Genomic DNA, 13622 nt, shown 5'->3' on the forward strand with positions numbered 1-13622 from the left:
GCTTAAAGACCTCCAAAGAAGGAGACTCCACCACACTCCTTGGCAGCAAATTCCACTGTCGAACAGCTCTTACTGTCAGGAAGTTCTTCCTAATGTTTAGGTGGAATCTTCTTTCTTGTAGTTTGGATCCATTGCTCCGTGTCCGCTTCTCTGGAGCAGCAGAAAACAACCTTTCTCCCTCCTCTATGTGACATCCTTTTATACATTTGAACATGGCTATCATATCACCCCTTGACCTCCTCTTCTCCAGGCTAAACATGCCCAGCTCCCTTAGCTGTTCCTCATAAGGCATCGTTTCCAGGCCTTTGACCATTTTAGTTGCCCTCCTCTGGACACGTTCCAGTTTGTCAGTGTCCTTCTTGAACTGTGGTGCCCAGAACTGGACACAGTACACAATATTTGTTAATCGGAATCCATGCCTTGGTTTCCAAATGTTTTGGAAGTGAACGGACCTCCGGAACAGATTCTGTTCGACTTATGAGGTACAACTACATTAATAAGCACCAGTTGCAGCAGCAGCCTTATGATGTTGGATTGCATACCATCCATTCCCTCCTTTTCTTGACAGTCATATTCTGTGTTTCTTTTTTTATTATTCTTTTCTAGGCTCTGTACTTTTATTTTGAAAACCCAATAAAAATTACAAGTAAAACAAGCCAGTGGGCTGCATTTTTTGGTGCGAGGAGCGTGCTGCAATGCTTCAAATCGTTTGTTAGCGTAAAGGATTCAGGCTGTAGCATCCTTATTCTATAAATTGTTCAGTGGGCTCTCTGCTCATTCACATTTGCCAGGGGATGCTCGCTGCCTGGTTTATTTTCTGTTCTGCATTTATTCCTATATCTTAGGAATAGTAGGTGACATTCACACTACTATATTTGTGTGGTTGTGCCTTGGTGACACGTGTGGGAGTGATATCCTTGGGAATAGGGACTGTCAGAGAAACCACCAGGCTCTGCTTTGTCTCTGCCGAAGAGATGTATTTCAGTCAAAAGTAGGAGTCGTCAGCACAGACAGTCTCCTTCCATGCCCTTTCCCAAATCTAGATGTTTTCAGTAGTGAAGGTTTGGCAGTAGTGGAGAAAGGGGGGGCAGGGTGCACCAACCATCACGGAGAGCAGCAGGTGGGCTGCAGGGTGTCACAGGGGTGGCTAGGCGGCATGAGTGCAGCCACTTCCTGTCCTTCAAGAAGCCGGTTAAGTTTAGGCAATGTTCCCCAAGGCAACGTTTCCCCAAAAAGCTGAACAACTTTGGGCGATCTCTTAAAAAGTGCTCCACCCCAGGTGCTGGCTGGGATTGCTATACCACTGAGGTTTGGATTCAAATGTTGTGAACGTTACCATGTCACTCATTAGTGCCCCTTCCCCAGACTCGAGTCCCCATATGTTGATGCCTACAACCCCTATCATCCCAATGGTCACATGGCCAGTGTCCTGGGAGGATTGGAGTTGTAGTCTAGCAAAATGGGGACTTCAGTTTTAGGACGGCTGCTACAATCCTTCCTCTATTCCTATGCTCTTACGGAGAACAGAGGCTGGAAAGAGAGATTTCTTTTACCATCTCTCTCTTTCTAATCGGCCTTGGTTGAGGAAAAGCACATACTTGCCCCGTGGCCGGTATCCTCTGTAATGTTGTTACATAACTCTCAGTTTCACAATGGGGATGTCTCACTGTACACCACCCTCTTCACCTACTTTTCAAAGACTTCACTTCGCAAGAGTTGCAGTAGTATTTGCCATCACCACCTACTCACCACACGTACCAGCCATGCTTTTAAAACCATACTCTCATTGCAATTTTGGCTAATCAACACAGGCATTTCATTACACTTGCTTCGCACACACCTATTCCTCAAAAACCTTTCTAACACTCGTCTGGTTCTCGCCCTTAGCTTCCATGAGAACCATTAAAATATCAGCTTATTTGGCCCATCTGTGGGCACTCAAGGCAGCTTGCCTTACAACAGCGATGTACAACACCACCAACCATTAAAAACAATATCAGTAAGCTAAAAATGTGGAAACATCCTCAAAATGCCATCACAGAACCAGCAGCATTATTCAGCAGCTTTTAAGATCCAATGGGATTTTGCCTTCACATTCCTTGAAGCACCTTGGGAGTGATTCCATTATGTAATGCTCAGGCACACCTCTGCAATGGGTATTTACCTGAACCCATCCCTTCCAAATTGGTTTCAGAAAATACCCGCTGCCTCTGTGTACATTTTGTTCCTGAATCAAGCTGGTGTTTCCATGTGCGTGGCCACCCTCCCACACCTGCCCTTCACCCTGCCGGTTGCCTTGCTCGTTTCACCTGTAGAATATTATGGCATAGGGAAAAAGCAGTTACTGCCATGCTGAAGTTTTTTACTTCAGTTAACACAGAAACCTGCCTTACAAGAGGTCAGACTGTTCGTCCATCTAGCCTACCCTTACCTATTCTGACTGTGCATCATGAGTGTTAGATGAAAGCTCATTAGCTGACTTTTCTGAAGTGTGGGGGAGAATTGATCATTTGAATGTTGTAAGGGCGTAATTGACAATTCGCTCTACCTACTGTAAACTTTTCTGTTCCAGTGGGTCTAGTCAGATACAGTATATTATTTGGTCACATCTGTTCTTAATTTTTTAAAAAATGTTTTACGTTGTCTTCTGTTGTTGTTTAAATGTTTTAGATGCTTTTAATTGTGCTTCTTTAAAAAAAATAAAAAAAATTGTATGTGCCCCGGGCTTCTTTGGGAGGAAGGGCAGGATATAAATGTATTTAATAAGTAAGAAAGTAAGTAAGTATTAGAGAAAGAAAGCTACCTTAAAGTTGTACCAAAAGAACCCTTTTTGGTTTTCTGTCCTCAAGACTTGAAGTCATGAGACCTGAATCAAATAATGGCCTTGAATTAATACTAGCACGCTATCTTTGATGAATGCTACATATTTCAGACAAGATCGTGCATATAATTCTGCCCTCCTGGGGGAAGATGAACTCCCCTGACCCGTAGAGCTGAGATCAGCTCTATTCAGAAATGCTGCTTCTTATTAAGCTGTTCTGATAGCACATCTGTGAATGAGGTCCTGTGAGAAAGAGTTGCGGTCATCTTTCTGTATAATCCTTCAGTTGTCACTGTGTCGCTTGGTACAGGGTAAAGCCTCTCGATGCTAATAATTTGAGTAGCACCATAGAAGACCCAGATGTGCCATCCAGTTACATTTGTCACCCTTGTGTCACTTGCCCCTTTTGTTGTAATTGCATGAGGCTTGTGTGTAATTACAAGGAAGCTGAACTGGGGGTGATGTGAGTACTAATAATGGAGGAGGTGTTTTGTGGGTTTCCACTAATTTTATATTGTTTATATGTTTTGATTTTTATTGACCACCCATTAAACATAAGGTAGCCACATAAAGTTTAAAACAATAAAATATTCTAATTTATTAAATTTGTCATATTAGATTAATAAGAATGCCTATATAAAAGCACACACAACATAAAATCATTCTAAAACAGCATTTAAGCTCCCTGCTAAAAATAATTTGCTCCAAAGACAAGAATACACTAGAGCTTTGTCATTATTGTTTGTTTATTTATTTATTTACTTGTACGCCACCTTTTATCCTGACAGGACTCAAAGCAGCTTAAAGATAAAAACAACAACCTCTAAAGACATAAAATGATTGTAGAAAAACAATTAAACATTGATAGAATTAAAACCATACACATATATAAAGTCTGTTTAAAACATATCAATAATTACAATAAAAACAGCACAGCACAAGCCCTTTCATTGAAAGCAGTTAGTTCCTGAAAGCCTGTTGGGGGGAAAAGTCTTCACCTGCTGGTGGAAGAAGAATAAGGAGATAGCTGCTCTAGTGGGGAAGTTCCAAAGTTTGGGAACAGCCACTGAGAAGGTCCTTTCTTGCATCCCACCAAGCATGTCTATGAGGGTGGTAGGACCAAGTGAAAGGCTTCCCCCAAAGATCTCAAAACCTGGGCAGGTTTGTATGAGGGAATAAAGCATGGATATTTTTTTTAAAAAAATAAATAAATCTTCATTTGGCATTTCAATCTTGGGTCCTGTATACATTACTGTTTTAAAACAACAGTGAGGTTATTTTTTTAAGCTGCATTTCAAATTTCATTTGTCTGTCATTGTACACATCAGAATTGTTGATTGTGTTTCTAATTTGCCCACTGTCTGTCCACATCAGGGAGTGGAGAGGGGTGTGGATGTATTCATTTGGTTTACATTTTCAGATTGGATTGAAGCTGGTTTGGGGGGAAGCACTTCCAAGTGCAGTGTTTGTCAAGAGACGACAGGATAGATGTATATTGTGGCTAATGCTGTGTACAGACCTGCAATCAGAGTGCACTGGATACATAATAAGCGGGAGAGTTACCATTTACTCAGGCTTCAGTGCACTCCTACTTCTGGTGTTTGAGGCCAAGCGCACATGAAGTTCGCTGCAATCCGAATGTATCTTGCAGTTTCTAGAGAAATCCTGTTGTTTGATGCGTTTCCCCTCAAATCAGCTTCCACCTAATTTGAATTTGTCGGCTGCAGATAAGCTGCGGTGGGTACATTTGAGACAGCTGTTGTGCATGCGCAGATGTCAGCACGTGTGTAGACGACAGCTTCATTGAATAGAAGTTTGCCGGGGAGAGGGGGGAAGGTTGCTGGTATGCGAAAACAAAAAAGGATGAAGACGTTCCCACCCCCGCTATCTCTGAGTGTGTAGAGAGTAATGTAAAAATATGACTTAGAACATGGGGGGTGACCTTGCTGCATTTTAAGCTGCTAATGTGTACATAGCTTTAGTGTATGTCTCAGGTGAGCCTCATTGGGGAGGGCATTTCATAACTGAGGCACTACTTTTGAAAGGCCCTTTCCCTAGTGGCCACTTGCCTCATTTCTTTAGGTGGAGAAAGGCTTCTGTCTTCAGGTCCCATTGTTGGTCTGTGAAGTTCTTTCTTATATTGGATGGTTTGTAGGCTCAGGGCTATTGGAAAAGAGTGAGAAAGAGCTCTGCTATTTGCAAAATTCTTTACTTGTGTTGATAGGCTGCACTGTAGTATATTTCACATGCAAGGTCAGTGCAAATGTGAAAAACCTATTGCCCAGAGAGATAACATAAAATTAAATTGCACAAAATGACTTTAAGCTCCTTGCCTCTCCTTCTACCTGCAGTGTTGAAGCTTCCACTGTTATAAGCTAGGTTGTCTCTGGAAGTATAAAAGAACAAATGTAATACAAAAGTTAATTCTATGCTCTTTCCCTCTCCAGGTCCAGAACATTCATGGAGCATTCAATGCGTTGGAGGGAGCAGACAAGCTCAGCTCAAACCGTACGTACACTGTGTTTTGCAGGGTCTTATCTGGGTTAGTAAAGATGCCTTGATTGGCAAGACTGGTAGGAGCTAGCCAAATTTTATTTAATTCCAGGGACATGAAAACTGTGTACACACGATATATTTAAAAGGTATGACTTTCCCCCAAAGAATCCTGGGAACTGTAGTTTGTCAAGGGTGCCATGTGAGTAGTAAACTACAGTTCCCAAGCCTCTGCCGGGAGGGGAGGGGAGTCAGGTGCTTTAAATGTATGGTGTATATACACAGCCAACGAGTGCACGGCTCTTTAGAGACTAACAAATTTTATAAACTTTTTTGTGAACTAGAGGCTGTAATGAAAGGCATACATGGTGATAAGTGGGAGGGGGTGGGGAGAGAATAGTAGGCAGTGAGGTCATAGAGAAGTGAAATGCAGAAAAGGGCAGACAGTGACAATCTAGTTAGAGCTAGAATATATGTATGCAAGATAAGGACGGTGACCCTTTTACAGCGGTAGTCATAGGCGATAAAACAATCAGCTTGGTAATGATGAGGTAATTGACATCTGTAGTGGGAAAGGCCCACCCTTTGTGTGCGTGTTTGGGGTACTTGTGTGTATAGATAGACCGATGTAGTCTGCAACTGAGGATTACGCTGCACACATCTGGCGAAGTGGACTCTAGTCCACAAAAATATACGTCAAATCTTCTTAGTCTTTTTACCGTGTCATCAGACACCTTTATCTTTTTACCGTGTCACAGCAGACCTGCACTGCCACCCCTCTGAAAATTGTTACAGTTTTTATTTATGTTCTTTATATAGCTGGGTTGTTACCAAATAATATTACAGTGGCTATAGGGATAAATTAATTTGATTTCCCCTTTTCCCTGGCTATAGAACAGAGATGCCCAGATTAAAAAACACCATAGTTTGCCTGCTTATAACAAAAGTTACAGGGAACAGTTGGTCTTCTGAAGTGTTGGTGTGCTCGTCCACCATGGATATATGATTCCTAAACATCCTAGAGAATTTGGGTACTGAGTGGTCTCTGTGAAGCTGACTCCTCTTTTAAGTTCAGCTTCAGAGGCCCTGCTGTGGCTGTTCCTTACCCTCCATTTTTTTTTAATGTATTCTTTCTTAGCAGTTTAATTTTGGCTGTATATAATCATTCTGGTGACTTTTAGTGGAAAAGTAACTTGAAAATATTTGATATAAATACCTAGATACAGAAAGGAGGCAGGGCAAAGAGACAGACTTGCAAGGTTTTTAAGAGCATCTGTGTCATAGCCAGGAAATGAGCATGATCCTAACCAACATCTTAATTTTTGGTATTTCCTTCCTTGGTGTTTACTTATCGGCTGTCATGAAGTTAGTCTAAATTGGGCATGTAGAACACTTCTGCAGTCTGTATGTGCTGCTCTACATCTTAGCATTGCTTGCAGTGTATTTCCTACTCCATGAAACACACAGCAGAGGGAAACTCTGGCCCCCTATTTCCCTCTCTGCCCCATGAAGTTGTATTTAAAGGCTTTATCCCAGGACATTCTTTCTGTGTGCTGTCAGGTGCTGTTGAGACTAAGTGGTTGCTTTCCTACTTTTGGCTTGATTATCCATGAAAGCAACCATTGCCAAGGATACAATATATGAAATGAAAATAGTATTTGAATGTTTTAATCCCAATGGGAAGGACTGAGTGTACGGAAATAAACTATATAGTGTGCCAGTCCTCTCTCCAACCTGGAGTATTGTGCTCATCCTATCAGCCAGCCCTTGGAGGAAACTAATTTTCTAGATCCATTTCAGTAGGGGCTTAGGTCCAGATGTGGCACAGAAACTGCTTTGGTTGCCCTGTAGGATGCCCTCTGTTGGGAGAGGGACAGGGGGAAATGTCCCCCTGTTAATTCTCCTTGATCTCTCAGTGGCTTTTGATACCATTGACCATAGTATTTCTGATTGATTGATTGATTGATTGATTGATTGACTGATCGATTGAATATTTAATTTCTATACTGCTTAATATATTAAAAATATCTCTAAGCGGCATACAAAAAAACTGAAGCAGCAATAGACAACTTAAAACAAAATGTTAGAAAAATACACAGTTACATATGAAAATGTTACTACAAAGTTATTAATATATATCAGTCAATATTAATTCATTTTCCTTCTGACACACCCTCCCTCTCAGCCTTTGGGTTCTCACCCATTGTCCAAACAAACTCTCAGTTCACCCACAAAAATCTAACAATCATAGAATCTTAGAGTTGGAAGGTACCCAAGGGTCATCTAGTCCAACCCCCTGCAATGCAGGAATACCAGAAGAGTTCCTGGTAACAGCAGACATCGCCCTAGTCTCTCACTGTAGATTAGCTTTTTCTGGGCAGGCCCAAGGTGGGTGGTACTTCTCAGACTGCTCACAACTGTGCCCCATTCATTCTGGAGTGACTGTCCAAGTTGGGGGTGGGTGTCACTGCTTCTGCTAAACTTTAGTAGGGTTGTAAGCGCCAACTCAGACTAGTCCTTGCCAATGGTTGCCCGTACCAGCTTTTTACAGTACATCAAAAAGGTGCAGTGAGTGTCTTGAAACATCTGCTAATTAAAAAAAAAAAGGTTGTGGCACATTCCCAAAGTCATGTTTGTGTACCTTCATATCTGTGGACTGAGTATGTTCTGTGTGTTAGTCAGGTACGACTTCTGCGTTGAGGAAAATGCAGGTGGACAAAAGTGTATTGTTCCCTGCAAATAATGACTGGGTTAAGCCAATTTCAATTTAAAAAAGAAAAAGCTGTACTTTTAAAGCTGCCCATTTCAGGGATGCATTTCTGAGCATAGTCTTGTGCTGTGATTTTTTTGGGGGGGGGTTTCAGCTTTCTCTCTTGTTCACGCAGCCCTTGCATCCTATGATTATATATTGAAAATTGTTCCCACGGTGTATGAAGACATGAGTGGCAAGCAACGGTACTCATACCAGTATACTGTAGCCAGTAAGGTAAGCATGCAGTAGTATATCCTTTGCTAGAAAGTGCTTGATGCAGCACACCCTCCTGGACGAGCCTTCTGTTGCAGGTTCCATTTCCGCTGTCGCTCTTACTTCGGTTGTGCTTCCTGTGCTTGAAGTGAGTGCAATAGCAGCCCCTGCTGGAAAAGCAAAGAACTGATAATGAAACAGAGGTGCCATTGCATACTAAGGATGTTTGAGGAATTTGATCTGATCTGATCCACAACTCCTAGGTTGAAACTTCGTAATCCACCAGATGCAGTTCTCTGCTCAAAGAGCTTACCAAAATACATACGCTGATTTCCTATTTTGAAAGAAAATATTTTAGAAGTGCATGTTTGGAGAGAAAGTTGGTTTCGAAATTACACTTTGAAATGTGTTCAGATGTGTATTTTCATGTAGCTATTTCGCTCGGGACGCGGGTGGTGCTGTGGGTAAAAGCCTCAGCGCCTAGGGCTTGCCGATCGAAAGGTCGGCGGTTCGAATCCCCGCGGTGGGGTGCGCTCCCGTTGTTCGGTCCCAGCGACTGCCAACCTAGCAGTTCAAAAGCACCCCCGGGTGCAAGTAGATAAATAGGGACCGCTTACTAGCGGGAAGGTAAACAGCGTTTCCATGTGCAGCTCTGGCTCGCCAGAGCAGCGATGTCACGCTGGCCACATGACCCGGAAGTGTCTCCGGACAGCGCTGGCCCCTTAAGTGAGATGGGCGCACAACCCCAGAGTCTGTCAAGACTGGCCCGTACGGGCAGGGGTACCTTTACCTTTACCTTTTATTTCATGGCTGATTAACGCAGAATGGGACAGAATGGACTGACAGGTGGATACCCGTGAAAGAGACACAGACTGGAAACAGACTGACTCACCTATTTCCTACTTCTTGGTTTGCTATCAGTAATCCTGTATAGCCAGTGTAGGGAACCTTGGGCTCTCCAGATGCTGCTGAACTACAACTCCTGCCATTCCTGGTCATGCCATAGTTGCCAGGGCTGATGGAAATGGTAGTTCGGCTGTCTGCGGATGCAGAGGTTCCCCACCCCTGACGTATGCCTAAAGCATGGTTGGGTTCATGAATCTTAGGGGAGTTGTATATATTCTATTCCCATTACTTACCCCTCAGCTCCCAACATTTCAAGCAGTAAGGCAATATAAGGTTGAGGGTCTGGAGCAAAATGGCTTGTTTTCGAGTGGAGGAGGTTAACACCTTTTTAGTGTGCTTACTCTTTTCATTCCAGCCTGAATAACTTGGGATAGATACCCACATGTGGTGTTTCTTTTGATGTGATGTGTTTTCAGAATATTGAGCTGCTCATAATTTTTCATCCTTTTTTTTTAATACATCAAGGTCTCCAAATGTGGGCTGGGTGTGCATGAATATCCAAGTGGGGCGGCTGCTAAATATAAGCTCAGGAAGGAGCAGAAAGGTTGCTTGAATCTATCCCAATTGGATGGGATTCAGGGGAAAAAATGAAACTGTTTCTTCCCAGTCTCGAGGTAGTCTCATGTTTGCCAGAGGGTTCTTTTTGAGGGGCAGGCATGATTCTCTCTACTTCTGGTATAAGATAGTAACCTTATTATGTTGTCCTTTACCTTTTATGAATGGCCATTTTGAGCAGACATTTTAGAATGTCCAATGAGCTGGTCATTCGTCCCACCACTAATCCATTATGAGCTAGTGTAACATAGTGGCTAAGAGACTATACTGTAAACTACAAAGTCCCTAGTTAAAATTTCATTGCTGCTATGAGCTCCTTAGGTCAGGGGTGGACAACTTGCTGCCTGAGGGTCACATATGACTCTTTGAGTAATTTCATGTGAGTGGCAATGGGGGGGGGGAATCAGAGAGGGAAAAGGGGTGACAGATAAAAAATGAGATGCCCCAGCCTCTTTTTACTCTGGCCAACACCAGATTCTGCTCTGCCCTCAACAAATTATCCCAAAAGGAATACAACCCTCAACAGAAAAAAGGTTCCACATCCCTGCCTTAGGTAATCTTAGGCAAGCCACTGGTTCTCAGCTAGCACCACCAAACCATCTCCAAATGGAGACTATAACTCAGTTCTACCTTATATGAATCTTTTTCAGGAGTACGTAGCATACAGCCATACAGGCCGCATCATTCCAGCCATCTGGTTTCGCTATGACCTGAGTCCTATCACAGTGAAATACACAGAAAGGCGACAGCCCTTGTACAGGTTCATCACAACAGTAAGTTTCCATTACATTGTGTTCTCTATTTCTCCGTAGCTGACACGTCTTATATATGTGTGCATGCAAGTGCAGCTCATGTGACAGGGTCAGAAAAGAACCATAATACCAAACTCGACGACCAAAGTTCTTTATCCAGGTGAATAGCTCTTGTCTCTTGCACAGTCTGGGCTCTGGTATTAAGTGCCTTGTTTTGATGGTACCAGCCCTTTTCTATTGCTACTAGAAATTGCCCATCAGGATATATTCATGCCTTGTATACACAAGCTTCGCACTTCCACCATTTTGAGACGCCAGCCATCTTTTTAAGAATGAACACTGGAGTGGGGCAGGCAGGGCTGTTGTATATTAAGATGTAGTTATCCAGCCCAGCTCAATGGCTCTCTAGGCCGCCGTCATTCCTGCTGTCCCAGTCTTTGCTAACGCTGCCCGCTTGCCCTTCTGCATCATGGTTGCCTTGGAGACTGGCTAGCCGTCATTGCTGTGGAGAGGCTGCAGCCTTCTGGCCCAGCCAGAGATTATCCACTTGTGGCAGCTGGAGTTATTGTCAAGAGGGGCAGGCCTCAGAAGCACCCTGAATCTTGTTAAGCAGCAGATGCTTACTTAAAAGCTACAAAGGAGGCCCATGGAAGGAGCACCTGCTGTTCCTTTTGTTGGGTAGCTTGTTTACCAGGCTGCACCCATACAACTGTCACAGAAACACTGAAGTGTTTTTAAATGTGTTCTCATGAGCATAGGTGGGAAAAGACCCTACCAGGCCGTGAGAGAATTTATCCAGGTTTGGAAATGTAAAACTTCCTATTGTTACCTCAAAAGGGAATGGGCCTTTTTAGTGTCTCTCTCTGTGGGAACTTTAAGCAGGGCTGTCAAGAGGAATAGTGTTGATGTGCATGTATGGCTGGTCATCTGGGTGCGGCTCTGTGGCATTTTGTGTGTATTTGTTTATAGTAGGAGTGACATAAATGTGCGGACTGGCTGTTTTGGATACAATTTCCATGATTGTTCTTAAGGCACACAAAGGGTTTGTCTTGGCGCACACAAAAGCTGTTAGTAAAATAGTTGGGGAAGGAACAGCGCCACTAAACAAAAGTGTTGTTGTACCCACATATTTGCTGGCTATATATAAGAGGAATGAGAGAGCACCTATCCGCTGTCTACTACTTCTGGATTTATTTTATTTTTATTTATTAAAACATTTATAGACCATGCTTTTATAAAAACACAGCAAGGTGATATACAGCATACAAAATTACAATTGGATAAATAAAAACGTCAGTAAATACATCAATAAACACTGGTTGGTAAAAGTAAATTCACATTGCAAAGGCCTGCCTGAATAACACAAGTTTTTTAAGGAGACGTCTAAAAGATGGCAGGGATGAGTCTTGCCAACACTTTACTGGCCAGAAATTCCACCAAAATATGTGTAGCCAAGTACAAAATGGGTAAGATGAGACCATCTGCTGTGCTTTTGAGTAGTGAGCGCTCAGCACCAAGCACTAAAAGATGCATCACTTGTATGCCTTATTTTCTGGAACCAACAAGGCACAGCTGTCCAGACCAAGGGGGTGCATCCACAAAACCTCATTCCTAGCCTCTTTGATGAGAGTTTTTATTTCTCTTAAAGAAGGAGGAGGAGGAGGAGGAGGAGGATTCTGCCTTCCCCTCTCTCAATTGCTGAATGCGTCTACCTTTGATTTTTTTATAAGTGCATGCAGGGAAGGCAGAGACTAAGCAGATGCCAGGTATGTGTGAGTCATAAGTAATCAGTGGTGCAGAGCCGCACAGATGAATATGTTTTTCTCTCTGTGTGTTTTTCTTCTTGTATTTGCTGCTCTGAAGTCATATTTTCCTGCCCTCAATGCAAAAAGTACATTCCCTCCCTACTTGCGGTATAAAACGTCTTGTGTCAGCTGATCCGCATGGATTGAAATTACCCAACTCATTCTGGTGTCATTCTCCCTGAAAAGTAACTATGCATCACTGTAAGAGGAGAACAGGGTGGGGGCAAGGGAAATAGCAGAAACAGAGGAGTGATGGTGGAAGCCATACCCATTTCTTTTTTTAAAAAGACATTCAGTTGTACAGGGGTTTATTTCCTCTGCCTTTTTTGTGGTTTTCAGTTCTGAGAATGTCAGCTGTGCTGCGGAAAATAAATTTACCGAGACTTTTTGTAACTGAAACATCTTCCCATTTTGCTGGGCTCATTGGACACATATGCCTGTTAAAAATACACATAGAAAGGAGCAATTCCTCCCTGTCTGCTGCTTGCTATTAAAGTCCTGTTTACTCATGCTTCCTAATTACATTTCAAACTTGGCCACTGTTCTCTTTGGCTGCTGTCCCCTGTGTCACATGCTAATAGATCTATGTGGTGACAAGGGGGCTTGGCTTCCCCTCTGTGAAAGGTTTACAGCTCATTTTATTGATCTGCTTTACAGCCCAGTCCTATACTATCTCCTCCTATTAAGTTCATTGGGACTTACTTTCAGGTAATGTGCACAGGATTGCAGTCTCAAAGGAGTAATTCCTTCCTGGATGCTTGTTTCCCATCTGTCCAAAGTCTATTCTTCTTGAGTTTTACTGTCCCTAGAACATGATCCTTGACCTCTTGTTTCTTTATTTTGAGAATTTCTTGAACTTTTTTCTCACCTGGATTAACTCTGCTTATATTTTGCTACTTATCCATTTTAAATCTCACTTGTCCGGGGCGGGGAACTGTGGGTATCTCCCATCGGCCATAGCCAACATGGCCAAGGGATGGTAAGAGTTGCTGAGGTCCACAGGGAGACTCACCTTCGCCCTCTGTTAAATATAGTGGCTGAAGTGTTGGATTTGCCTTGAAACATAATCATTTCCCCATTTGGGAAATCTGAAAAAATTCCCAACATCAATCTGCTATGAAGGTGCTTGAGATAAGGACTGTATGGTGCTGTGCACACTAGAAACAGATAACTGATAAGGAAGTTAAGAAGATATGGGGGTTCAGTGTGCAGAAGAAGCCACAGAGTGGTGATTAAGCTCACAGGCTGGAGGAGGAGAGGGCAGAGGGTGAAGAAAGAGCTGTGAGTGGGGGTGGGGTGCACTTTCCCCATCCCCTGGGAAACTC

The 13622-nt window shown here is 42.9% G+C and overlaps 1 protein-coding gene across 1 annotated transcript in view; it reads left to right on the top strand.

The window, feature by feature from the left end:
- The window catches only part of ERGIC1 (endoplasmic reticulum-golgi intermediate compartment 1), a 74807-nt gene that overhangs the window by 57718 nt on the left and 3467 nt on the right, over window positions 1-13622 (top strand). The window contains exons 7-9 of the mRNA XM_083721263.1: window positions 5269-5329; window positions 8200-8300; window positions 10391-10513. Coding sequence (XP_083577389.1) covers window positions 5269-5329; window positions 8200-8300; window positions 10391-10513 — 285 coding nt within the window. The remainder of the gene's footprint in view (window positions 1-5268; window positions 5330-8199; window positions 8301-10390; window positions 10514-13622) is intronic.

The sequence above is a fragment of the Podarcis gaigeae genome, assembly GCF_964106915.1.
Source record: "Podarcis gaigeae genome assembly, chromosome: 2".
In the NCBI taxonomy this organism is placed as follows: Eukaryota; Metazoa; Chordata; class Lepidosauria; order Squamata; family Lacertidae; genus Podarcis; species Podarcis gaigeae.